The sequence below is a fragment of the Stegodyphus dumicola genome, chromosome 2 (genome assembly GCF_044657685.1).
Source record: "Stegodyphus dumicola isolate Sdum_Otavi_A_Nest chromosome 2, ASM4465768v1".
Taxonomy (NCBI): Eukaryota; Metazoa; Arthropoda; class Arachnida; order Araneae; family Eresidae; genus Stegodyphus; species Stegodyphus dumicola.
In genome coordinates this window covers 201,651,966-201,679,811 of record NC_140769.1, presented here as the reverse complement: position 1 = coordinate 201,679,811, position 27,846 = coordinate 201,651,966, and the positions used below count along the sequence as shown (strand labels likewise).

At 33.7% G+C, this 27,846-nt stretch overlaps 1 protein-coding gene across 4 annotated transcripts in view; it reads right to left on the bottom strand.

Moving 5' to 3' along the window:
* Positions 1 to 279: 279 nt before the first annotated feature.
* LOC118182600 (uncharacterized) overlaps positions 280 to 27,846 on the bottom strand; it is a 34,972-nt gene continuing 7,405 nt past the window's right edge. For 2 of the 4 annotated variants that reach the window (XM_035351972.2, XM_085811637.1), the window contains exons 2-8: positions 25,595 to 25,681; positions 23,418 to 23,571; positions 18,999 to 19,120; positions 7,785 to 9,278; positions 4,904 to 5,202; positions 2,720 to 2,843; positions 280 to 731 (exon numbers count right to left, since the gene is read on the bottom strand). In XM_035351972.2, the coding sequence (XP_035207863.1) occupies positions 705 to 731; positions 2,720 to 2,843; positions 4,904 to 5,202; positions 7,785 to 9,278; positions 18,999 to 19,120; positions 23,418 to 23,571; positions 25,595 to 25,681 (2,307 nt within the window). In that variant the 3' untranslated portion in view covers positions 280 to 704. The remainder of the gene's footprint in view (positions 732 to 2,719; positions 2,844 to 4,903; positions 5,203 to 7,784; positions 9,279 to 18,998; positions 19,121 to 23,417; positions 23,572 to 25,594; positions 25,682 to 27,846) is intronic. The other 2 variants (XM_035351973.2, XM_035351974.2) reach the window with 2 other exon arrangements.

Here is a 27,846-nt window from a genome sequence, read left to right as displayed (position 1 = left end):
TGGTTGAGTTAAAATCAGAAAGTAAACCATTATTTCCCTCATAAAAGTAAGGAAAATTAAAGTGAGGAAATTATGTATAAGATGGCTTCAATTCAAACTAACCTCTAAATTCAATTTTATTCAAGTAAAAATATGAAACTAATTTACAAAAGGCACGGTTACTGATCTATTTGTAATTAAATATTGAAATTTCTTATATTAGTAATGTTCGCAGAAGACACGTGGTCACAAAAATTACAGTAAAGAGCATTCATACGAACAAGCTAATACTGAAATGGATTTAATTTTAGCAAGGAAACGCATATTACCTTGCAGTAATTAACGAAACATAATTTTATTATTTAGCATACATACAGTACAGCATACATTATATCAGTTTTCTCTTAGATTACAGAACTTATTTTTTAAGAATTAGCATTATCACGCAAATTATCAGCAACGATCCTGCTTGAAATATTACGAAGCGTGAACTTAAGCACCTGATAATTATTTTACAAACATCTTTCAATAAAACTATCGCTTGAAATATTACAAAGCGTGAACTTAAGCACCTGATAATTATTTTACAAACATCTTTCAATAAAACTATCTCAAAACATCAATATCACATCATATTTTCATTTAGAAATAACACGACGTTGACTCCATCAGACCAATTATGATTTAAAAAGATGTTGATTTGGGGAATGTTAAAACAACTTGTTTCATTCTTTTGGCCGATCTTCTACTTCCTGCGGAAGAAAGACATTATCAAAAAACGAAACCAGCATACAAAAACTTTTTTTTAAAAATCTGAAATCTTGCAGATTTTATATTACGGCCAAATGGCTTTTTTTAACGTTTTGTGTGTTACCTCTATTTTTAATATCATGTTCTTCACACTTCAGACACATAAATTAAATTCAACTGCTATATCACAAAATATTTAAAAACACCATATTTTTAGAATTTCCGATGGGCAGTCTCGCGCACTAGACATAAAAAAAAAAAAAAAAAATTCGTATAGTGTTACCATTGTTCGCTTTGAAATAATTGAATTTTTTAATAAAAAATTCGTTAACGTTTTACAAAATAATAGATAATAAAAACAAATTCGAACTTCAAAATTCGGGCTTCCCAGGTGCCCGTGTTCGGATGGAAGATTATGTTATTCAAAATCTGATTGCTTGATTTTTCACAGTGCGAGAAATATACATACATTCATGCAGCTTCTTCACTATTTAAGGGGTGTTGGAACCCCAAAATCTTCGAAAAATTGCGATTTCGGATTTTTGCATTTTCAAATTCTCTACACTTTTATCTTTCTAAAAATACCATTCTTTAATCTCTATTAAAACTAGAACTGTAAAAAAATCTAGTTTTAATTTGTCATCTACTGCTTTGATCAATGAGGATTTTTACGTAAAAACGCGTTTTTCTCCAAACGTGGTTTTTTTATACTCGATGTACCTTTTCTCAGGAACTACTGCTCACACATATCTAAACTTTTTATGGCTTATTTATTAGGTTCCCTAATATTTACTGAAATGAGCTTTTTGTAATAAAAAAATTTTTTTAATTTTTTTTTTTTTTTTTTTTTTTTTTTTTTTGTGTGTGTGTGTGTGTGTGTGTGTGTGTGAGAGAAAAGTGCTAAATTTTACTATGCCTAACAAAATATTCTGTAATTTACTCTAAAATCCAAAATGTTTCAAAAGCTCAATTCAGTATAATCAGATAGGTATACTTTAATTACAGAAAAAATTCCAAGCTTGTATCTACAGCAGATTTTGAGAAACGGTACACCGAAAATGGCCAATTTAACATTGTCGGTATAGGGGTTTCTGATACCCCTTAATTCTTTAAATATAATACAGGGCGATAATATTTGGTGGCAAGAATTTACAAAGTGATACGCCGTTTATAGTGAACCGACGCAAAACGCAGTTTCGAGACTAATCACCTTTATGAGCTAACACTCCTTAGAGCTAAAAATTATTTTATAAGTGATGACTAATTTATATATACACTCCAGATGTCTGGAACATAAAACATCCGATCTCTTGTTTTTCTACCTTTCTTACCTTCCTTACCTTGATTTACTTTCTCTTTCGCTCCTATCGGTACACATTAGTACGGCTAAGATTCAAAAACACATGATAGATTGTTTGTTCTAAAGAAGCCAAAATTATACTTCCATGAATTTCTTGGCTTTTGATTTTATAGTGGTTTGTAAACTTTTATTTTGAATGCAGAACTAAATGGTGAGCACATGTGTTTATATCTATGTATCAAGAAATAGTAGTAAACATTATACCTGTTGATTGCAAATATTATAATTGATTTAGTCGCATTTGATCTAAAATGAATATTTGAATCTTCAAAGACTAATGACTATAAAACAAAGCCCCAGCCATTAAAAATATTATCTAACAGAATATAAAAGTATTAAATAACGCAAAAAAACCTAGATTTTTGAATAAAATTATCTATTTTGAGTGAAGAAAACGGACCCGTATCTAATCGCCCTCAAAATCAAGAATGTTTCAGTATTTTTAACTGTAGAAAATAGTTAGCCTTTCTTGCCTTCGGGAAGCCTACTGTCTATTGTTCATATATATCCTTGTGACACTTGCGAAAATGCAAGTTTCATAAACGGTTCATAATGATAGACTACTATATAAACAGTTATTAAATGCTATCCATTTAAAAATGCAAAAGGATTATTCGGAAATATTTTTACCTTTCTGAGAGCCCTTATACGCAGTGTTCTGGCGATAAGTTCCTCCTTGCTCAAACCTATTAAGCTATCTCCATCAAAAATTTGCTCATAAAATTCTTTCACTGTTTCCGGCTCGGCTGAAACTCTGTAATAAAAGTTATAATGACTACACAAATACTCAAATGGATCCTAATTAAACAATGGTTCTCAAAGTACGCTATTCAACAGTCAAAAAATAAAAGTAAGGAAAATTAAAGTGAGGAAATTATGTATAAGATGGCTTCAATTCAAACTAACCTCTAAATTCAATTTTATTCAAGTAAAAATATGAAACTAATTTACAAAAGGCACGGTTACTGATCTATTTGTAATTAAATATTGAAATTTCTTATATTAGTAATGTTCGCAGAAGACACGTGGTCACAAAAATTACAGTAAAAGGCATTCATACGAACAAGCTAATACTGAAATGGATTTAATTTTAGCAAGGAAACGCATATTACCTTGCAGTAATTAACAAAACATAATTTTATTATTCTCCATCCAGTGGCAACCTCCTACTTTTTATGATGTTTAAAAAAAAACCGGAATGATTGTGTAAAGATTCTGTACTGTGTACTTCTCAGTTGAATATGAAGTATCTTAAGAACTAGTTAGAGAATAATCGCTTGAGTTCATGAGACAGTAAATAAACTTGGAAAGGTTTAAAAGACTCTTTATTATTCAAAATAAGATTTAGTTGTTGGGAGTTGGCCTCTTAACGCTAATTGACTGCGAAGCTATCAAGAGCCTAAAGTACGGCCGAGCGTAATAATATCTTAAAAGAGAGTAACCTAAAAGGCGGACGCTTATTAACCAGAATCTCTGGTTCTCTCTGACTAAGACAGTAGAACTTTGCGGTTAAATACCACTCCTCCTCGATTTGCATCCAAACGTGATTCTAAACTACGTTCTGGTCGGAAGGGGTAAATTGAAATTATGAAGCGATAGGACAGGAAGTTTAATTCAAATTTAACTGTTAATAAAATTAACATACTCCTTACAATTGGATATAAGGTAGACTAATAAGGCTGAATTGTTGAACCCGTTCTACAAGCAGAGTATTTAAACGGTCTATTAAATACTATAATTTGATGTTAAAACTAATATTTATTTTTATCGTAAAAGTTTAGAAATAAGTGATGATCGTCTTTACACATTTTTCAAATAATGTGCATGTATTACGATATAAGACTACAAGGAATTTCGAAAAATGTACTTCAAGGAAAGAAAACATCGTCCTCTATACCAGCCAATACGATAACTTTTATCTCACTTCTTAGAAAAACGGTAAAAGCCACCGTGCCTTTGGATGATATTTGACAATTTTGATTATTTAATAATTTAGTCATGTGATTAGTGTGTTAAGATAATTAGAATATTATTCTCTTTAAAGGAATTTTGGAAATACACTTAATTAGTATATTATTTTGGTCTTGTGCAAGGAAAATTCAGAGAAATGATACTAATTAGTGTATTATTGTTGGTCTTGGTAAAGGAATTTTGAACAAATAATACAGCAGTGTATTATTTGTTCTTGTGCTCATTCCTGAATTTTTTTATGTATTCGTTCGTTATTAAACTGCATACATTAGAAGCTACATGTGAATTCATTTATTCAAATCACTAAGTGGCTTTTTACATGTATTTGAATGCATTACAGCTTCTTAGAAGTGTGCCCGATGGGTGTTACTGCACCACTCAAGAGAGTTATTTGACCTGTTGAGATTACCTATTTTCAGAATTAATTAGGCAGATTCAGTGGTAAATTTATGAAACGATGGTTTCATCCCACTTGAACATTTGGTGGTCCCTCATGTAGGGTTGCCTAATTACGTACTTTTTAAAAATTAATGACTTGGAATATTCCTTGGAAAGCAAAGACACCTCACTACTGAACAAGCCCATAAATCTGGCTCTGAGTAGATGACCATATTTTTGGCCTGTAGTAGTTTTTATGTACGCAAAACACGCAAATAAGAAATGATTTTGATCCCACCTACTTACTCCCCCAGCTTACTCACTGATATTTACTAAAACATTTTTGTTCTTTAACAATTACAAAATAGTTTCATCAGAGCATAAAATGTTCCCTTTATCGATATCAGTTTACCTATCACAGACATTTCAAGAATTACTTATAACAACATAAATTACTTTACTTACCGGAAGCTTCGAAGTTTGCTCTTTGATAAGGAGTTAGCTTTTTTCTTCGACTTTCCAACCTTGGAAATGAGGCTTGGCTTTGGTATAGGGGAGCTTCCTAATGGAATAAATGATGAATTAAATTCTCCAGCCGTGGAACATAAACTTTTCTCTTCAACTTGCGAGATATATCCGGAAGTTTGGGGTGAAGACAAAGTGTTGGCTTCCTCTGCCTCTTCGCATGGCATTTCAGGTATGGATGACATGGACTCTTTCCCCTGCAAATCACGTCTACAAGAGTTTTTACCAATAGCACCAGTCTGCAATAAATTCAACTTATCTTGACTACATGAATAATCATGCGACATTCTATATTATAAAAGTTTATATTATTACTTCTCAAGACTGTGTATAAGCCATTATATTCTGCATTTTAAATAAAATTATCTAATTCTAAAATCATTAGTTTTGCATTTAGAATACTTTTTCGCTTCAAAAATCGAATTTGCTGCACTTCAAATCTAAAATTATCTTACATGACTAGGCTGAAGTATGCATTTTTACTTCCTTGTAGGAAATAAAGAAATTATTGTATTCGCGAAAAATTTCGGGTATCAAATTTCAACGAAAATATCCATTTTGACAGCTATCGAACACAATTTAGTGTTGGTTTTAGGTGACATCTGTATGTAAGAACAGAATAAAGGACTCCTTTTCCGAAAACGGAATGTAAAATGGATTTAAAGTGGAATCAGAAGATTTTCTTTTGCGATATCTGAACATACGTATCTCGCATAACTTAAATGTACGTTGAATTTAGAACGTTGAAGTTTTGTACATGGGACTGCTATAATATGTAGTTGTGAACCTCCCTTTCTTGGTTGCAATCGACGGTTTCTGAACCTCCCTCTTTCGGTTGCAATCGACGGCTTTATATATATACATTCACTCTGTTGCTCAACTCTGTGAGTTCAATTTTTTTCCCTCCTTATAGGTTGGTTAATTGTGCATTTTTGCTTTAAAAGTGTTATATGGTTTTTATGCTAGTTAATCTGCATACAGTTGCTGTAGAATTATCATTAACAATTTCAAGGATGTAAGTGCGGCTAAGCCTAACGGAGCAGCCATATTTGTTTACACTTTCAGTGTCTTTTTGCCGAGTGGGACCAAAAGTAAACGTTCAGTTTTGTGCTCCGAAAACTCTGCCTTCTTGCCCGGTGGTCGAATTGCTTGCTTTTGCATAGAAACTCTCAATTTTGAATGTAAATGTTTTAACTGTTTTAAATGTATTTGCGTTTTATATTTTTTCATGTTTTTCAATTTTTAATGAAGATATTATTTTATGTATTTTTGCCTTCCGCGACGTGAGAACTTAATTAATTAAATAAGAAATATATCTCCAATTAAATTCGAGGGAATAAGTTTAAATGAAATGCAGCAAAAAATTTGAATTTAATAGGCCGTGCAAGGAATTCATGCGGTGTCCACATGTCTGCGCTTACAATATGCAATTAACAAAAAAATAAAGTAGGAGATAGTTGTGTTTCATCGTTGAAGTTTTACGCTGTTTATCAATCCGCAATAATTACGTTAATCTACAATAAGAATCAACTAAATCATGAAAATAAATTATTTATAAGGTTTGCAAAAGTTACACAAAGAAGATGCAAGAACTAGAGCCAGAAAATGTTGGTAAGTGTTTTGTGATTTAATTGTAAAAATTAAACACGGTTATTGAGACACAATGCTTCTTCAAACAGAAAATCTTCAAAAATCCAGAGTGTCTTCGCCGAGTATCTAATCCGAAGATCTTCCATTTGTTCCTTATACGTGCTGACTAAACCACAAGGACAGATGTCAGAATTTCTTTAAAGAGATTAAGAGAAATCGATAACAAATCCACCATATTCTAGTCACAGCACCACAGTTAGGCCCTTTAAGTTAGGCCTTTTAGGATACGCTTTAAATTCAAGTGTCTCGGAGCCCAGAATCAAATTCAAGATCTTCCCAGTTGCTAGCTGGATGTGAAACCACTACATGATATGTACACACGGGAAGAATGATGCCACTAATACCTTACAATTTAATATCACATTTCATAAGAAAACTGAGTGAAATATCGTAAAATTATATGATGCGCCAGGTAAAATAGGCTTTTAGATACTACTATTGCTATAATTATTAAATAATAATTTTATGTAATTTAACACATTACATTGCAAATTAGTAACATGCCAATTGCATATTTGTTGATGGTAATCACATAAAAATGCTGTAACTTGACAGTGTTTCTAATTGCTTTCCTAAATGATAATTTTTTTAAAGGAAATAGGAAATGAATTACAAATTAAAGATATTTTAAAATTCAATGGCTAACATTCTGACTTAATTCGTCACATACGCAATGAGGCCGTTGTTACCAGCAACTGTATAAGGGCTGAATTATAAAAACATTTAACTTTCTTTAGTGTGAAACTCACGCGATCTCAGTACGAGAAATACTTTTAATCAACATACTATTAACCAAACGATTAGGATAATTTAATTTCGAAAAATACACGAAGATATCTTCCCTATATTCCAAACAAGTTTTGATTGCGAGCATCCAAAGTGATGGATCACAGAATCTAGTACATCTTTATCGTTACTATCAATCCTCTGCGCAGGATTTTCGGTTTGCCTGATTTTAAGTGCAACTATGCTATGTAGATTCAACAGTTACAAATATTCATAGCACAGCCGGGATTCGATTCCGAGAGGATGGATCCTAAAATATGAATCCTAGACATGGTATTAAAGTAAATAAACGCATAAATATCAACCTTCATTAACTTTTGCATTGTTCTGAGGCGATACTATTATTCAAATAATTAGCTTCATAATTTATTTAAAGTGGACTCACCTTTGGGCATTCCTCTGTGAAAGGTTTCCTTGCTTTACCTTTTGTATCTGCGCGGAATGATGAAAGTTTCTGTTCCCTGGAATCATTATGCATAATGTCGACACTCACGCTGTTAACGTTCGACGTTTTTCTCACCGACGTATCCACAGTATCTGTACGAATTTCCGGAACGACAGGGCAAGGAACAGGAATAAGTTTCGAAGATTTATTTAAACAGCTCTTATGTAGAGATGCAATGGTTTCTCCTGGCCATGAAAAACATCTAGGTATTTCCATCTCGGAGTCTTTGTCGAAGAGTGCGCTTTGATTAAAGGAACTTTGCCTTGTATATGAAAAATCTCCTTTTGACAAACTGTCGCCCAGCAGTTCATTGGATATTTCGTATGATTCTTTTGGTTGTGTAACCTTGGAATCTTTGTTGAGCAAAATAGCTTCATTTGGCATTATTTTAGAATACAATTGGGAAGTCTGTTGATTGTTTTCTGTTTTGAAGTGAACTTTTGGATGTGTTTCTTTCTCAGGAGAAGGTATTGTTCTGTTTCTGCTGCATTCACTGTACGAAGGCATATATAAATTTTCGGAAGATTCTAAGACACATTCATTTTTATTGAGAAAAGGGCTATTAACAGTTGTACTTCTAGACACCGGTACACGAGTTTCTATTTGTCCCATTACATGAAGACCTTCCAGTTTTCTCTTATCTGTACAAGTTGAATTTTCGCTGTCATGGTTGACATTTGTGAAAGCGGATTTGGACTCTGGAGAAGATTCTGGAGACAGATACATTTGGGCAACACTATACATGGTTTCTTTTGGCTGCCTGCTGTCTTGCGAAGCAGACTGCTTTTCGTCTTGAAAACTTAATCTCTTGCCAGAAGATGTTGAGGGTTCACTATAAATAGCATTAACATCAGTTTTGGGTTGAATTACCAAATACGTTTTACCTCCAACATGAATTTGTAAGATTTCATGGGAACGAAAGCTGGATATATCTAATACCTCTCTAGTTTTAGGTATTACAGCATTTTTTAAAATTTCTGAAAATTCGTCTTCTGAACGCAAAAGAGAACGTTCACCAAACTTCAAACCACCTCTGTTACAGAGTTTTCTATTATTGTCATTCGCAAATGATGTGGATGGAGAATTTTCTTTAATATTATATGTCTGAACTGGTATTCTAATTTCCTCAGAAGTACTATGGCGACTGAGACAATTATCTATACTTTTTCGATATAATGCAGCTCGATGTCGGGAAGGTGCACTATCACAGGAGGCTGACCTACGATGAGCTCGTATAAAACCACGTGCACTACCTACTGATGGAACTGGGCTTTGTCCTGCTTGTATGCCGGAAGAATTCATGCGGTTTCTGAACATACTGTCAGAAGAGCTTGATGAACATGATGACAAATTCGGAAATTTTCTTTTAAACTTTGAAGAGTTAGGAGCTTCTGAATCATATACCCAGCTATTGTAACTGGAATTCCTTCTATCCTGTAAGAAAAGTTATTTTAATAGTATCAAACACCACTTGGATGGTAATTTTAAAGTGACACTTTATTTATAAAGACACTTGCCATCTTGCAGTTCATAATAAGAGACGTAGAAACCAATTTCCGATAAAATAGCAAAACAATAAAATAATAAAATATGGAACGACTAATTATTCCTAATCAAAATTAATGCATTAATACGTTTATAGTAATCTGTTACAAAATTACCAGGATGCATAATTTTATTAATGTAAAAATATAATTTTAGTGCATACCTAAAAATTTCAAAATTTTGTTTTAAAATGAAGTGGTAAAATTCAATGAAGTTGTGAAATTCCATAGAACACTAAACTACTGGGAATTTCACAGATTTAAAGGAGCCAAGATAAATAAGGTGTACAGTTTTCTCTTGTTTTCTTGCAAGTAAAACATTCCTCGAAAATTCTTTGGGTTTTTGACAAAGCTTCCGTTCTTTACTTGTCAGTAAAATGGGATACACTTACAATAACAAAATGAACAATATTTTAAATTAGATCAAGGGTACAGTTTTATACCGCTGCACTTATAACAGTTCTTATCGCACATATTTTAGTCAAAAAAGGTTTAAAACTGAGAAACTACGATGTTTTGCTTTGTTAAGTTTGCATCACAATCACTCATCGTGAAACAAGCGGATACCTCATTGCTTGAATTTGAAGTGAACCGTCAGCATGCGGTCTATGACTTCACACCGTCGAAAACGGTTACAGCCGAAAACATCGCGGCAAAAACATCGCGGACGAAATCGTCGCTGAGAAAACAACGCAAGGCAAAAACGTCGTGCTGCAAAACATCGTGGGAGAAAACATCGCAAAGAGAAAACATCGCAGTACTAAAACATCGTGGTACAAAACATCGTCGTCGAAAATAAAGCGGTTCAAAAACTTCGCAGTTTCAAAACATCGTCGTCGAAAATATCGTGGTAAAAAATAAAGTGTCTACAAATAATCGCATGACGATAACATCGCAGATATGCTTTTTTCAGGTTTTAATAATTGTAAATGGATATCCCCATAATAACTTGTGAGCGCAAGATGTGAAGAAGGATAATTTTTACTTTTACACTTTTTTATAAACTAATAAATTTTTGCTGAGAAAATAAGAAAACTTAAGCATAGAAAATTAATGCAACTTATAAGCACTTAATAGAATTTTAAAGCGACATAGTTAAGGCCATTAATAAATCATTTTGTATAAAGTTTTTACTGGTAATTTTTCATGAAAAGTATAATCTATAAGTTGCATTTAATTTTCTATGCTTAAGTTTCCTTCTTACTTTTTTAAGCAAAAATTTATTAATTAATAAAAAAATGTGAAAGTAAAAATTATCCTTCTTCACATCTTGCGCTCATAAATCATTATGAGAATATCCATTTACAATTATTAAAACCTGAAAAAGCATGTCTGCGATGTTATCGTCATGCGATGATTTGTAGACACTTTATTTTTTACCACGATATTTTCGACGACGATGTTTTTAAACTGCGAAGTTTTTGAAACGCTTTATTTTTGACGACGATGTTTTGTACGACGATGTTTTAGAACTGCGATGTTTTCTCCCACGATGTTTTGTAGCACTATGCTTTTGCCTTGCGTTGTTTTCTCTGCAACGTTTTCGTCCGCGATGTTTTTGCCGCGATGTTATCGGCGGACACCTCGAAAACAGGACAATTTGCTGGCTGCCGATCCGCTGTAGGCCATTCCGCCTTCAAGTAGAAATGAAATACGTAATAAAGTTTATTTATAATATTGTTACGAATTTTGTAAATAGCTAATTTTAGTAGAACTATAATTAAAATTGTATTTTTCCGTGCAATGCAGCGCCAGAAAAATTTTAAGAGAAATCTATGCCGGAAAAGTAAGAATACAGGGGCACGAGAATTAAACATTGAGTAAATGGATATCTCGGTAATTTGTATTGAAATTGAATAAATTCCATTTTTCCACTACATGTTAACTGTAACCGTAATTCCATCCTCTAATTGCTTTCCAATAGTTTCGAGAAGCAGAAAGTACTAGAAATATCTCGTAACCGGTTGAAAAATATTTAAGGCCGAAAAGAGAGCATCTGCTTTCCAGTTGTATAGTTAGTTGCTGCTGTTATTGTTGCGAGTTCAGCGTGAGATCGGATTAGCTTTCTTTTTAGATGTTCTTTGCATTGCGTTGTTTTTAACGTTCTTAGTAGCGTAACTACTGACTATACTGTGCGATTCTGTAAACACCTGTACGAATATTTCTGTGGAAAATTCAGGAGTTCAGAAATATTTCTTTTGATAAAAGTAAATTTTTATTATCGTACTTGTGCTTTCAATATATTACGAACCCGTACGCACGCAACAATATATATAAATATTTACAAATATGGGATATAAAGAAATTACAAGGAGTTACTTAGAAATTATGTCAATATCAAATATAACAAAACTTTCACATTTCATAACTATGGACTAAAGCTCTGAGATACTCTGTTATGTTAACGTTTCTAAAATTATTCAGATACAATGTTTACAAATGAGACGAATCTGAGTATTTCTCACCCCTCTTCCCTTACCAGAAACCACTCGAATGGGCTTTCAGCTCACTAGTATTCTAAGTACTCTCTGCCGCACATTTACTTTCCATACCTTTTCTGGTATTCAAACTCGGGTCCAAGGATACTGCAATCAGCATCCCTAACCACTATACCGATCACAAGTACATGAGTAGGGCTGCGCATGAGTGATACTACTATCTTTTAAGAAAGAAGGAGAATTCCGGATCATGTCAACACCTTTGACTATCTTCGTTCCCAGAATGTTGGGGGCGGGGAGGGTGCAGGGTTTATGACCCATTTGGAATCAAGCAAAAAGTATGTCTATAGATATGTATGTAAATTATATTCATAACACATGTGTTTTTATTGAATGAATACTGTATAATCTACTTGGAACGAACATTAGAAAATTAAATAAAGTTTTCCTGCTGTTTATCAGACCTGTCAATAATTTGCCGCCTATTAGATGCCTCCATAATAAAGTGACCACCGCTTCTGACCTTAAGTAGTGGCCATCGTCTGTGGATGGTTTGGGCCCGCCATTGGAAGAAAAAGCAACAAATTGCATTATGTTATTATGTGAAATCCGCGTCACAAAATATTTAATAGTCGTGAAATGACATGAAGAAGAAAGCATATGTTTCATGCCAAGATATTTTATTTTCCGATAACATTAAAAGCAAAGGATTAGCATGGAACAACAGATACTGAAGTCTGAAAGAATGGTATAACATCAATCAAATTTTCCAGCTTAAATTCTGCTGTTACGCTTGAAGTTATTAATCGAAGCATTTTGTAAAAACTAGAAGTGCTTCTGTTGCTTTTACAATTTGGAAAGTTTCGATAGGAGGGCAGAACTCTGTTACAAGTTTTGGGGACGGAAAAAGCAAAAGCGAGTATCTTTTTCCCATAAACGAAGCCTATTTTCTTTCTTTTTCCACTATAAAGTACGACTGAGTGTTTGTTTGCTACTCTGCACAGAATGAAATCACATCAGTCAGAAAGAATTGCTTGATTAACACTAGAAGCGCCAGAGCAGTCATTTTGACTGCTTTCGTCATTTGACCTTGGATTCCTTAAAAACCCTTTATCTTAAGAAGTCACAAATTTTAGTATTTTCCTAAAATATGTCGAAAATTATTGGTACCAAATATAAATCGAATGAAATTAAAATTAACGGAGATATTATTAGTTATACCTAAAAGCGCCACGAATAGTCATAATAACTGCTAGTAATACTGGGTAGATTTGTATGGTATTCTCGCTCAAATATTTTTCTTGGAAAAACATCTGGCGTACATATACATTCCTTTCATTCACTGATTATTTACAGAAGGATATACTTCCCTTCCGCTCAGAAAATCCCTTTTGTTGGAAAAACATCTGGCCTACACATTCCTTTTCACTCTCTTTTTATTTACATCAAATACTTCCTCACCTCCTTGTCAACGGTCCACCCCTTTTTGGCGAAATGATATAGTCCTTAGTTTGCAGTAGTTCAGTCAGTTTGTTTCATGACATTTCATTCTTTCAAGCGCACGGTAATGGCAGCTCGAAGACTGCGATATCCGAGTCCAGAAGAAATTGTACAACTTTTACAGGATTTATCTGAAAATGAATCTGATGTTGAAGAACATAATATTGATGATGATATGGATTATGAGCCTCCACAAAACTTTGAGAGAAATAATAGTTCTAGTGAATCTGAAGATAGCACGGAAGAGCAATCGTTGGGCCAAGGTTTTCAGACCATCGATATTTATGCAGCAAATATTTCGTCATCAGTAACTTCAGCATCCACATCAACTGAAATAGGTAAGAAATATTTATGTTTATGTATTGCTATTTTTGTTTTGACAATTTCTGATGTACTCGAATTTTTTTAAAATGTGATGAGTCATTTATTGTAAAAAATATACATATATATTATTTTTTAGGTTTCCCTAATGCACAAGGTATAGGATCAAACCGAAAACATGATTTACCTAACTCAGAATACGCACGAGAAAGAAGATGTCTTTTTCAAAACCACGAAGAAGGCTCTATATATGTCTCAAAAGATGGAACCTCGTGGACTGTGACATCTACTTCACAAACTACAGCTGGGAAATATGGAGCTCAAAATGTGCTAAAAGAAATGCCGTGTCCAACATCTTATGGAAAACGAAATGTTGGGGACAATGTGTTGAGTGCTTGGAGGTTGTTTGCGGATGAATCGATGTTACGACATATTAAAAAGTGCACGGAAGCAGAGGCAGTTTTGAGCAATGAAGAAAACTGGGCAATATATTTAGAAGAGCTTGATGCTTTTATTGCTATTATTTATGCAAGAGGAGCATATGGTTGCAATGATATGGATGATTTTTTGTGGAATAATACATGGGGTCCTCCTTTTTTCTGAGAAACGATGTCTCGCAATCGTTTTCGAGACATTATGAAATATCTAAGATTTGACTTGAAGTCAACTAGGACTCGGCGTTTAGAAAGTGATAAGTTTGTACTTTTTTTCGATGTTTGGAATAAATTTATACAGAACTGTGCGATTTCCTATAAACCAGGAGAAAATCTAGTTGTGGATGAGCAGTTATTTCCATCCAAAGCCAGGTGTAAGTTTATACAGTATTTGCCGAATAAACCGGATAAATTCGGTATCGGTATCAAATTTTGGATGTTAGTCGATGTAGACTCGAAGTATATGTGCAATGCTTTTCCATATCTTGGAAAAAATACATCGAGAAGTGAAACAAATGTGATGAAACAAATGTCTGAAAATGTAGTAATGCGTCTTCTAAGCCATTATCTGAATTCAGGTCGAAATTTGACAACGGACAATTATTTTTCCTCACTATCATTAGCTAGAAGACTTAAAATGAAAAACACAAGTTTTGTCGGCACAGTAAGAAGACATCGACAAGAAATTCCGCATGAAGTAAGGAAATCAAAAACCCGGCTATTTGAAACAGTTTTGCTAAAGAATGGTGAAACTACACTCACTGTCTATCAGGAGAAAAGGAATAAAAATGTCCTACTACTACGAACCTTACATCCAAATTGTAAATATAGACTCACAAAATAAGAAAAAGCTTCCAGAAACAGTAGAGTTCTACAACAAAACCAGATGTGGAGTTGATATCGTTGACAAGATGACACGTAAATATTCTGTTCGGGCTGCTTCACGTAAATGGCCTGTGCATGTTTTCTATAATATGCTGGATTTAGCAGGGACGAATGCCTACATTATGTACCATAAATTGAGTGATAAAAATATTACAAGGCACGACTTCCTATTTCAATTAGCAGAGGAATTAAGAGAGCTTTATTTAAACAGAAGAAAAACCGCAAAATTGCCTCAGGAAATTTCCAAATCTAGCAATAGACTCTCGAAGAAAAGACATCAATGCCAGATTGGACTTTAACAACAACAAAACAGGTGATGTGTGTAAAAAATGTTCATATTATGTGTGTGGAAAATGCACTTCCAATATTGAAAAAGTTGTGTTTTGTAAAAATTGCGAAAAAGCTGTAATATGTGTTTTATTAAGGGTAGGCTGAAATTTATAATAAAATATCCTCTATTTTTTATTAAAATAATCTGTTATTCTTTAAAGTTCTTCAACAACTGTAATTAATATTCTTAAAAGCATTATAAAGCATTTACATTTGAATATATACATTAATTCGTTGAGCAGTCAATTTGACTGCCGTTGGCGCTTCTAGTTAGGGAGAAAGCTTGGTGCCTCTAGTGTTTTAAGTTGTGTACACTTTGCACAAACACAAAGAAAGGGACAATTTTGTATTTCCCGTTCTACTGGGCCGATTGACGAAATTTAATTTGCGGTTTTTCGTGTCTCGAAATCGTGATTTTTCTAAGCAAAATTAAGAGTTTTTATTCAAAATTTTATAAGACGTGAATTTACATATTGGCAGATTTTAAAATTTGGCATCTTTGTTTTTAATGCATCTAAAAATAACAACTATGAATAAAAATTTAATAAAAAGAAAATTATTTGAAAGAATGAACGACGCACCTTTTCCTTTCGCACACACGATGAAAGGATTAGAGATACTATAGCTATAATATCTACAGGATTTGCGTAATAGGTAATAAGCTTTGTACGCATTTCAAGTGGGTATGTTACATATACTACATTGCTCGCCAATTAAGCTGGGTGTACCATAAACGAATTAGTACCTTTTTTTTACAGAGATGGCTATTAACTGCGTCAGCTCATATAAACCACATGGGTATGTTCTCGATGCTTCTGAATACTTTCGCTTTTAATTTTAGCGAATATATGTCCTATTAGATTATGTACGTTTTACTGTATTAGCGGTTTTATACTTTCCTCTCAGAGTTTGGCTAGCGGAGGCGAAAATTTTCTATATCGTTTGGGATAGTCAACTTGGTCCAAGGCTTTTGTCCATCCCCTGCTCAGCTTTCTCCTTTTTTCATATTGCTCATAAAGCTTTGCCACTTGTCTTAGGTGTTGTTTTGTAATTATAGCGCACATAATGTGATTATCACATCTTAACAAAGCGTGAGCTTAGGAGAAATTTTTCGAGAAACTAACTATTTTCCTACCACTGAAGGTTTCCTAGCCGAAACAGCTTCCCTGGAACAGGTTCCCGGCAAAGTACGCGAGACGGAAGTTTTTTTTTTTTTTTGTCTCTGATAAATATCAGCAAAGTATAAATAAATGGATAAATTTAATTGTATATATATTAACTAAACCTCAAGAAATTACTTCGTATTTGCGCTAAACTAAGTTACTGCAAAATCGGTGGGTGGTAAGGAACGTTTACTACCTACAAAGTGGGCGGTAGGTAAAAAAGGGTAGACCAGCCTTGGTTTAGCGGAATAATTTTTATACTTCAAATGGCCAGGAAAATATACTGATATAGTTTTAAAATAAATTCTAACAAATACCTGAGTGTTCCTCTCACAATGTGCCCAAAAGTCGAACAACACTGGACCGGAAATTTTATTTACGCGAACTTTTTTTTTTTCCAGAGTTAGGCTTAGCATCACAAATTGCCCGTCCCAATAAGACGCTGTATTCTGTTTCAGCGCCGTTTTAAGAGAATTGTTCCGTGACTGAGGTGCTCGTCCCGAAAGCACTCCAATTAATCCATTAGTCCAACTAGTCCATTTTGCATTTTGGCGACTTAAAGTACAAAATATTTAAAATACTTCTAGCAGTTATATTTTTCTGGGAAGCACCCAAAATTTATTAAATTTTAGAAACCAGGAAAAGTTTCTGAAAGAAGCCAGTATCTCACATTCGTTCGAAGATCTCAAATATTTCGGATCTAGTGTTAAAGTTTCAAAGATTCAGTAAATATTTGGGTACTTACGTACTAACGCAACTACCTTGACGCAATCTAGCTTTTCTTTTACAAACGAAAAGCTAGATTGCGCCAAGGTAGAAGTTACTTATTGTGTGCAAGTTGATGATTTTTGCGCCTTTTTAGAAAGATTGCCAAACTATCGATATTTATTTTAAGTCGGTAAACATTATCAACTTATGAAAAAAACATACTTTAGCAATTTAAAACACAAATTTGAATTATTAAATAAAAATTGCGTGATATATTAAAAAATAAAACATTTACATTCCTATTCAAATCTAACTGTAATTTTTTGCCATTATCACCTTTCGAAGTACACAGCGATATGTTTACGCTTAAAAAACATCAGAAAACTTCGAAGACTCGTCATTGTACAAACCTTGGCAACATTTCGTCACTGTTCTTTAGAAATTTTTCAGCAAAATTCTATACTTCTGCTGATAATTTTACCGCAGTTTCTTCCATTGCTGGCAAATGCCACAAGCTCGTATTTTAAAACTAAGGCAAAAAAAAAAAAAAAAATTGATTTATTTATAAAAATAATTGGAATTTTGAATACGACAAAAAAGAAAACCGCGCGAACTTCCAGCACTGTCAACTGTGTTGAAGGTTCTTGCAGTTCATTTCTTTACTATCTAAATGCAGGTTATTTGCAACAAGCAGACAAATAAAACAGAATGAATGTCGCTTAGCCTTATTAATGGGTAATCCATCTTGCTGTATGTAAGAAGCACAATTAAAAAGCATATTTCTTAGGTGTAAGTAGAAAAAAGTATCTACCAATGCTACAAGTGTTATCAGATCTCCATGGAAGAACACGTAACAGTGAATTAATCATAGGAGAGAAGTCCTCACCTTTTTCTTATTTTTCTTTTTTGGATCGATTCCAATTCCATTTAGCGAAGATAAGAGAAGTAACGTCGGAGTTACAGCTTTTAATATCGCTTTCGTTTTCAATGGGAAACACCACAAACAGAAGGATTGTTATGGGCAGGGTTGCCAGAGTTCGGCACATTCTGAAAATCTGCCGCCTTCTACTATAGTGGTTGCGTTAGTACGTAAGTACCATTATTTTTGCAGCAGTGTAATTTGACCGTTTAGTTGCTTTGGTTTAGTTGATTACAGCAAAGCAACAGAGCTATATGCCTAAGAGATGGAATGCCTCCGTGGAGGACTTTCTAAGGAAAACTGCTTCGTATACACGTTACACATGGGGATAACCACGAAAACATCCATGCAGCCAACCCGTTCGCCTGGAATCGAACCCAGGTCGGAAATGTTCAGCGATTTTGCCGCTCGACCGCTGGTGGGCATTTAATTGACTATTTACATCCTTCCCCGTGACCTTAGAATACGTCTAGATCTTAGATCCGTGACCTTAAAATACGTCTCATGAAAATAGTTAACGAAAGTTGGTGAAAGACGAAAACTACGCTGAGTGGGAAAATGAACGTCAAAATGACCTAAGATAGTCAAATATGCACAATTGAGTTAATGAATGATGGGACATACTACAGTTTGACTGAAAAGTAGCGAGTTTATGAATTTACTGAGGAGAGAAGATAATTATTGTGATTATGCGTTTTACCAAAATTACACCAATGACAATGAACAGAACAATAATAAACAGAGAAGATGAATTAAGAAAGAGTGATAAAAATACTTGAACAAACAAGATGCAAATCTTATATTACCTAAACATGAATTTAGAATCTTAACATTGCAGTTCATATTGGTATTATTAAGAACATCTTTCTTGTTCTGAATAAGTAAGCAACCTGAAAGTTCTTATTTTCTTACATTTTCTCCAGTTTTTGCTATCTTCAGAGTTTTTTCACCAGCCCTTCGAAAACATCTGCTGGATAGGGTAACAATTCCAACAACTGTGCAAACCGTCGGAGAACAAACAGAAATCATATAAGCTGAAAAATAATCAAAAGTTAGTAATTACCAAAATATTTTTTTTAATTTTTAGGTTCAGAGCATTTCATTCTCATATTTATTATTAAGAAGCTATGATCAACTGATTAACGTTAAAACATTCCGTATAGTATTTAAACTAACCCAACGGCCATCCATTATTTTCCTATCGACTGCTGTTTACCAAACATTTGTTGCACTAAAATTAAGTTCATCATATTTATCATACACTGGGGAAACTACCAAAATACTTAACAGCCATTTTGTTCAGCTTCTAAGAACTGAATCCAGAATGAACTCTGCTTTCCATGATTGGTTCCATGGTTCAAAGTCGGTTTATTATTGATGTTAGATGCTAGAAATACTGCTGATATTGATGTTAGAGTTGTAAGATGTTGATGTTAGTTGTTAGAAATGTTGAGATGTTAGATCTTACTGATGTTAGCGATTGAGATCCGTTGAAAAGAAAATGGCCTGTAGAAAATTATAAAAGTTTATTCGTCAATGGGGAAAGGCACAGGGGCCAAAAGGATCAGAATCGCACGCTCTTGTTATCACTGATGGTTGTAACAAAGCATGGCGCATGAGCCAAAAGGGAACAATCGCTTTGCTCGCGGTCTACAGGGGTTCTGCTGGTTTGAGAGGGGGTGTTGCAGCGACTTCTAATGAGATAAATGTTACAATAGGATGGGACGGAACAACTGATATTGTTCGTTTATTATAATCATGGAATTTTCAATAACTTTTTCGTTATCCTTGACATTATATTTGCTTTCATTGCATATTCCACATATATATAACGTAGCTTCAAAACTAAAATTTTAATATGTATTGAGCGCAGCATTGTGGATAAACAAATCGCTGAGCTCTTTTTTCCTTGCAAATTACAAAAATATTATTGATTACTTAAAAAAAATGAATTTCATTATTTCTGAGATCCGTAAAAGAAGCATATTTTAAAACAAAACTAAAAATAATTCCTAAAATTATTATGCGAGAAGATTAATAGTTGGTTATTTTATATATACACAAGATTTTAACAATTTATCAAAATTTCTTTGAATTCTGACCAACGTTTTCAAAGAAATCATGCGCAAAGCAGGAAAATTAAGGTTTCTGAAAACTTCAAATTTTGTAAATATCCATTTCTTTCTTAATATTAAAGAAAAAATATATATATAAGTTTGTAGGTATGCATAATCATAGACTGTAAACTCAAAGAGTACTGCATAACTAACCACTGTAATTTTAATTAGACATTTCAAGAAATCACGCATGCAAGCATGATGGTTCGTTTCCCCCCCCCCCCCCACATGGAAAACTACAACTACGAGGAATATATGTCTGAGAGGGATGATGCCAACTAGAAGGACTGTCTTCGGAAAATGGCTCGTATTCATGTTACACATGAGGAAAATAAAACCATCTGCAGCCAGCCCGCTTGCCTAGGACCGAATCAAAATTAGGTTGAACTATCAGTATTTAGCAGTCAGCCACTAGTGAGGCTGCACATAAGCAGGAAATTCACATTTTTACAAAATTATACCTGAAACCGGAAATTACCTTGAGATCTTCTAAACACATTATATTCTTAAATCTAATAAATATATAAATAGATTCAGGGTCAGTGCTAGGCTTTTTGCCGTCCCAAGCAACGTCTGCTGTTCCTGAGTTCTGCCGCTAATTATCAATATTTTTTGCTATCATATCCTGTTACCTCGTATGGTAGCACCGGCTTCAGACAGATATGCTAAGAAACAAATATTTCTATCGTGCATAACTATATATTTGCATAAAAGTGTATATAGAAGCAATTTATTACAGAAGAATTTTATGTATAACACAGGGAATTGACGTAATACGATGAATATTCTAAAATGCAAATTTAGACAAAACATCTGACACTCTTTAAATGGCAAACACTTAAAACTATTTTCCATAACTTTGATAGCTAAGACAATTTTTATATAGGATTATTTTTATTTAATTTACTTGATAATGGCAAAGCTCACGAGAACTATCTGCCTAAGGGAAGAAATTTCTTTGTGGAGGACTTTCAAAGGGCAACTGACTTGCAACGCCTATGCAGCCAAGATTCGAACTACCAGTGTTCAGCGACTTTACCGATCGGCCGCTGATGGGCTCTGGGGTTTATTTTAAAATGCTCGTAAAAAATCGAATTTTAACATAAAAACATAATAAGAATTTCGAGTGTTCGGTGAACTAAAAGTACTTGACTTCTTAAACCGAAAAGCACGGTCCAGCTAGTATTTGTTAATTTAACCTCGCAATTACGTAGAAAGAGTGGAGGAGTATTTTTTAATTTTTTGGATTATCAAGTACTGTCATCGAAAATGTACAATTCCCTATAGTCTGAATATTTGTCCTTGAAAGATCTCACAACATGAAAGCTAGTTAAAAAAGAAAGTTCGTGTCTTTCGTTTTTTAAATCATTGATGTTATATGTATACACAATGCTTTTATAATCATTGTAGCAGTAAAAAACTGTTTTATGCTTTATGGTGCATATAATCTTTACAAAGTTATAGGCCCAAAGTTAGCCCAAAAGGGCTATTAGTCTCGAAACGGCATTCGGCGTCCGTTCACTATAAACAGCGTATCACTTTTCAGTTTGTTGTCACCAAATATTATCGCACTGTATTATATTTAAAGAAATTCAATAATGAAAAGTCTGCTTGAATGTATGCATGTTTCTCGTGAAAACACTACGGCACCTGGAGCTATCAAATTTTGAATAAAGTAATCCTCCACCTGAACATGGGCACCTGGAAGCCTGAATTTTGACTTCCGAATTTGGTTTATTATCTATTTCATATTTTGAAAAACAAATTTTTGATTGAGAAACTCAACGATTTAAAACCAACAGTTTCGAGCAATGGCAACACTGTACGAAAAAAAAAAAAAAAATATGTCCAGCGCCCGAGATTATCCATCGGAAATTCTAAAGATATGTTGTTTTTAAATATTTTGTGATATTTCTGTTGAATTTAATTTTATGTGGTTTAAGTGCGAAGAACATGATATTTAATAAAACGAGGTTAAACACAAAACGTTAAAGAACGCCCCGAAAACCTTCCAGATGTTTTTCTTTTTATACAAGAAACACAGAATACAATTTTACAGTTTGCATAGAGATTTGATTAGTTTACAACAAAACTGTAATATATGAGTCTGTTCTAAAATGTGCATTTTTGTAGATTTGATAATTGAAAAACAAGGGATCATGAAATAAATGTCATTTATTTTCATGATTAATTGCTTCGAAACTGATCACAATGACATTGGCAGAGAAAAGTATTTAAAATACTATTAAATACATAATTTTAAAAAGCACTAATGAAACTTTAATAAACAATTTATTAAAAACAGGTACACATTTCGTATATATAAATGAATGAAAATGCTTGTTTTAACCTAAAAATTAATTTTTTTGTTAAAAATAATAATTCAAGACGAACAATACCTTTAATTATTTTCATAATGACTTTTCAATGCTTGAAAGAGCTCAAGAATTTAGTTTCGAATTTGTTGTAAAAATACCGCAAATATTCAAACTAAAAAAAAAAAAAAAAGATTTCTCGTTTGAAAGTCATTTTGTTTAAATATTTTCAATCTTTCATCTTTTTTTCCCCTTAAAACAAACATCCTCAATCTTAGCAGCTATTCTAACTACCAGTGTTCAACGATCTTATCCACTCGGTAAATGGTAGACTCATATACAATTCATTCAGAATACGAGCTAGTTGACGACGAGCAGGCTGCCTGCATAGCTTATTTCATGATTTCCCCATGTAGGAATAAATGCTAGCCAGTTTTCCGCAGGTGTAAAGACTTGAGAAATGTGTGTGTGTGTATTTAATTATGGCAAAGCACACTAGGGCTATCTGCCTAAGGGGAGGGATGCCTTCGTGGAGGACTTTCTAAGGGAAACTGGCTTGTATACACGTTACACATGGGGAAAACCACGAAAACACCCATGAAGCCAGCCCATTTGCGGGATTCGAACCTCGGACCGAACTACCAGTGTTCAGCGACTTTACCGCTCGGCCGCTGGTGGGCACTTAAGAAATGAAAGATAGATTATGAGAGCAACTTAAGCAGGTTGAGGCAATGAAATGTCACATATTTTAGCTCAGGATACATTATTCTATATTTCTTTTTCATTGCTCTAAAAGAAGATGCTCTTTTACGTTTCTCAGGAAAAAAGCTACGAAATTGTGCACCACATTCTTCAAGAATCATCGATTTCAAACAAGAAAATTTTAAAATTTTACCCACCATATGCTAAAACACGGTTTTCAAAGTTAACTTCTTCTTCATAGCTCTCTAAATGAATGGTCAGCAACTTGTTGCCTCCCCCTAGCAGGAGGATGATAGTACAAGTTGCATTCACGATCATCACTGTTGTTGCCAAGGCTGCCAAAACATTTTGCTGAAATGAACCATATATTTTTAACATTTTGTTTTCCAAAGTAACGTCTAAAAATACAAATACAAAACCATACGGAGAATTTTTCATTTGCTAAGGTTAATTAGAACAAAAATTGCTTGGATCATACATAAGATTTCGAGGAGAAAACGAAGTTGAATATTAACAACATTTGCTGAGAATACAGTTTTATATATTAGCAAAATCATTGAAAGCGGCTCGGTAGCCAGATAGCGCTCGTACAGGAAACGGATTCGAATATTGGCAGCGTAGGTAGTAGCGTACTTTTGCTGCGCGGTACGCTGCTTTCTACGCCACAAATCTCGTTTCGAACCCCAAGGTCAGGCAGCAGGTGTAAAAATTAACAACTTAACTAATAGATGTCTCCTCTGTATAGAGACAGTAAAGAGAGCAAACTCAGGATAGTCCGCATAGAGATAGTAAAGAGAGCAAACTCAGGATAGTCTGCAGGGGAAAAAAGAATCCTACACTCCAAACATTCGTAATTTTACACATATTATTCAACAAACCTTGCAAAATGGAATAATCATCTGATTTTTGTTAATTACTTATCTGTATTTTAATGCTTTACTGTAAAATATGTGTTTAAAAAAGTTAATGAAATTGTTCAAAATTATACCACTTAGTGAGGATAATCATTGCATCAGATTGACATATGTTGATTAGGTCAATTTTCTCTACAAACATGACTAAATAAACTGAAAATAATTAGAATAACGAAAGCTGAACTTCTCGGACAGACCTCTAAAACTTACGCTAACAAGAGAATTTTTCTATATATTTCAAAGGTTTCCCTTTGATAGAATTAGGATTCTATCAAAGGAGTTCCAATAGAGGTTACTAGAGGAACTACTACTAGATAGTTCTACTAGAGAGGAAAATTAATTCAAAATAACCCCAAATTATCTTAAAAGATGCTAAATATTGGGGCTGCGGAACAAGATAGAGTTAAGTTATTTGAATATAGCAAAGTACACGAAGAAATCTGCCTAATGGGAGGGATGTTTTTGTGTGGGATTTTCAGAGATGAGATTGGCTTATATTCACGTTACACATAAGGAAAACAAATCAAGCAGCCGGCTTCTTGGCCAGGGTTTGAACACAGGCAGAACTATCAGTTTTTAACGGCTTTTAACAGACCAGCCACCGATGAAGATATGGAACAAGATGGAAATTGTGCACCGGATTGGGTTAGGTTAGGTTACTTGATTATTGTTACGAAATGTACAGGCGCAGTGGGATAGCTTTTCCGCAAAGCAGATTTAGGGTTTCCATAAAATTCCAGGTAAGGCAGGGTTGCCACATTTGGCGAAAAATCGCCCATTTGGCGACATTTGGAGATATACCATGGACGGTTGGAGAACCTTCTGGAACGAATTCGGCTGGTAATCGGGAGATAGATTCTTTATTTTTTAAGTTTCGTTCTCCGAAATAAACTTAGTGACTCTGTAAATGGCATTTAAACACAAACGTGGTAGACGATAATGTCAACACCAAGATTTAAAGCCTGTGTCCCCCTCCTACCCAGTCGCCCTTAATGTAGGGAAGAATGCAAGGAATTTTCTCTTTCCTTTATGCTTATGTTCGCGGAATTAATATAGGAAGCATGTTCGGCAGGCAGTTGGGAGGTCCAAGGTTCATAATCCCCCCCCCGGGAATGGGGAATTTTCGGGTTTTCTTTGGCGACCGATACGCAATGAATCTACAACTTCTGTGAAGGACCTTACTGAAGTAACCTGGCTCGTATTCAAGTTACACGTAAGGAAAACCACCCACGCTATCAGCCCGTTCGCCTGTATTCGAACACAAATCGAACTACCTGACTGGTTAAGGCTACAAACCGATTTACTAGTCTTAACCACACTCAATGATCTCCACTACTCTGAAATTTGGATTTTTTTCATATAATGAATGAGTAATGCAAAGACCACAAATTAAATGATTAAGGAGCATTATTTTTGTGAAACTATTGCATCTCATAATCAAATAAAAAATTTTCACCTACCCTTGCTCGATGCTTGGTCGAATTACGCTTACAAGATTCTTTCCATACAGCTGCGAGAACTCCAATAACGGAGCCTATGACGATATTCTAAATTATTAAAAAAACTAGTGAAAAATTATGAAATAATTATAAGTATAAAATTACATATGAATAATAAAATTATGTAACACTACATTGTGATAACCATCTATCAATTTAATTTAGTTACATGAATGAGCATAATAGTACCATTAATGACAGAACATCAATAAACTGTTTAAATGGATCTGGTAAATGTTAGTATGATGTAGAGATCTCTCTTCGCAGGTATCAGATACTTGTGGAAGATTTAGGGTTGCCATAAAATACCAGGTAAGGCAGGGTTGCCACATTTGGCGAAAAATCTCCCATTTGGCGACATTTGGAGATATACCATGGACGGTTGGAGAACCTTCTGGAACGAATTCTTACCGGTTTAGCCCAGAATGTTCTCGAAGTTTCGATTTGTTCTTCATGCAGGGATTTTTTTTCCATTCCTTCTGCAACATGGCGATTTTTGTAATATTCCGTCTGGCTTTCAACTCATCCCAGAGTTGTTCTCAATTATTTTCCGACAGAAGTTCTCTAACGACAGATTAAGTAAAGTTCTGAATGTATTCAGCTCAAAGATCCCCCCTAAAAAAAAACAGCTAAAATTCAGGAGAATACGAGGTATCTGTACACTTGATATCTTGCAATGAACTAAAAATTTCGTTTCAAAATCAAAATCTCCCAGATTTCTAGCTGCATATATAAGATAAAATCAAACTCTTGTCTGAGAAAGCAAAATTAATATTGCTGCTTTTTCCAACTATATGAAAAGTGGAATTTAATACAAGTACCAGAACAGAAATACAGAATGAAAAACAACAATAAAGAATAAAATACATTATTATAACAAAATACAGAAGCCTATAAAATGCAAAATCAGAATTCGATTGCAGTTATCATCAACTGAACTTATAAGAAACTATGCCAAAATGATAACCACAATTGCCTCATTAAACTTTTATATGGCATTTTATGCTGTATCTTAATTTAGGCCTATTGCTGCTCGACATTTCGCTCTATTAGTAAAACTAAATTGAAATTTTTTCTCTAAAGAATAATTAAAATTTTGAATAATAAATGACGAAAGAGTATTTTAATATAATTGGATAGAATGATTAAGCTGAAAAATCTGTGCTTACTGCATAGATGTTTACTATTGCTGCTCTCTCCAATAACCTGTCGTATCCGAAATTGTTTGATTTAGGGAATTTTGAAATAACCTTTTTTATTTAATAATGTCTGGACAAAATCATCGGTATTGATTCGCAGCTAAGAAAACAACAAGATACGAGAGTACAAATTTTAAAGTTTTAAAAATAATTTAATTACAGGGATATTGTGCCATTGTTATTTTTAAATAATTTGGCTTTACATTACTTTACGATTTACTCCCTCTTCTTTCCCCCAACATTAGTCTTAAATGCTCCTAAACGTATTTTTCGAGCTTAACCCTTAAAGGCATGCACTTTTATTTTTATTTTTAAAGTTACAATAGAACTGATATCAAATAAAGTAGGAAAAATACTAAATCTAAGGTTTTATTCAAATTTTTCAATAAAATAACTTTTACAAAATAAATATGATAGGCAAATGCGTAATAACAATTTTAAAACTTTTAATACATCAAAATAACAACAAACACAGAATCAAAAATTTGTAAACGCAAATGATGTCCATACCACATCAACTCACGATAATGACCTTTACACCGTCAGTGGTATTAACTTATTTTGTTTTGACATTTCAAAACAAAATTAATTAATTATCAGGTACTATCTACGTTTGTGACACTTCATGTAAATAACTGCATTTTAAAATTTCCTGCATTCAATGTTGTTTTGTGTGTAACTCTGCATTCATTAATGGATTAGTTTCGTTAGAAGAATAGATTACCAGAAGAAAATCCAATCAGTACGCCGAAGCAGCAGAAAAGTCTATTTATCTGCCTTCAAATTGACTAAAAATACCTCAATGCCGACTTGTGTAATCTTCAGATCGGCTTGAATCTCGGAGAAGACATGAATGCCTGTATATATGTAGATTTTTTGCGGCACAAGAACACTTAAAATTGTGTAGAGAATTTTTCAGAGCTCTCAAATTTCCTTTGAACATCACAAAGCTCTTTCGTGATGTGAAAAGAGAGGGTAGGATACTTTTAAGTTCTATGGCTCAGGGGATTTCCA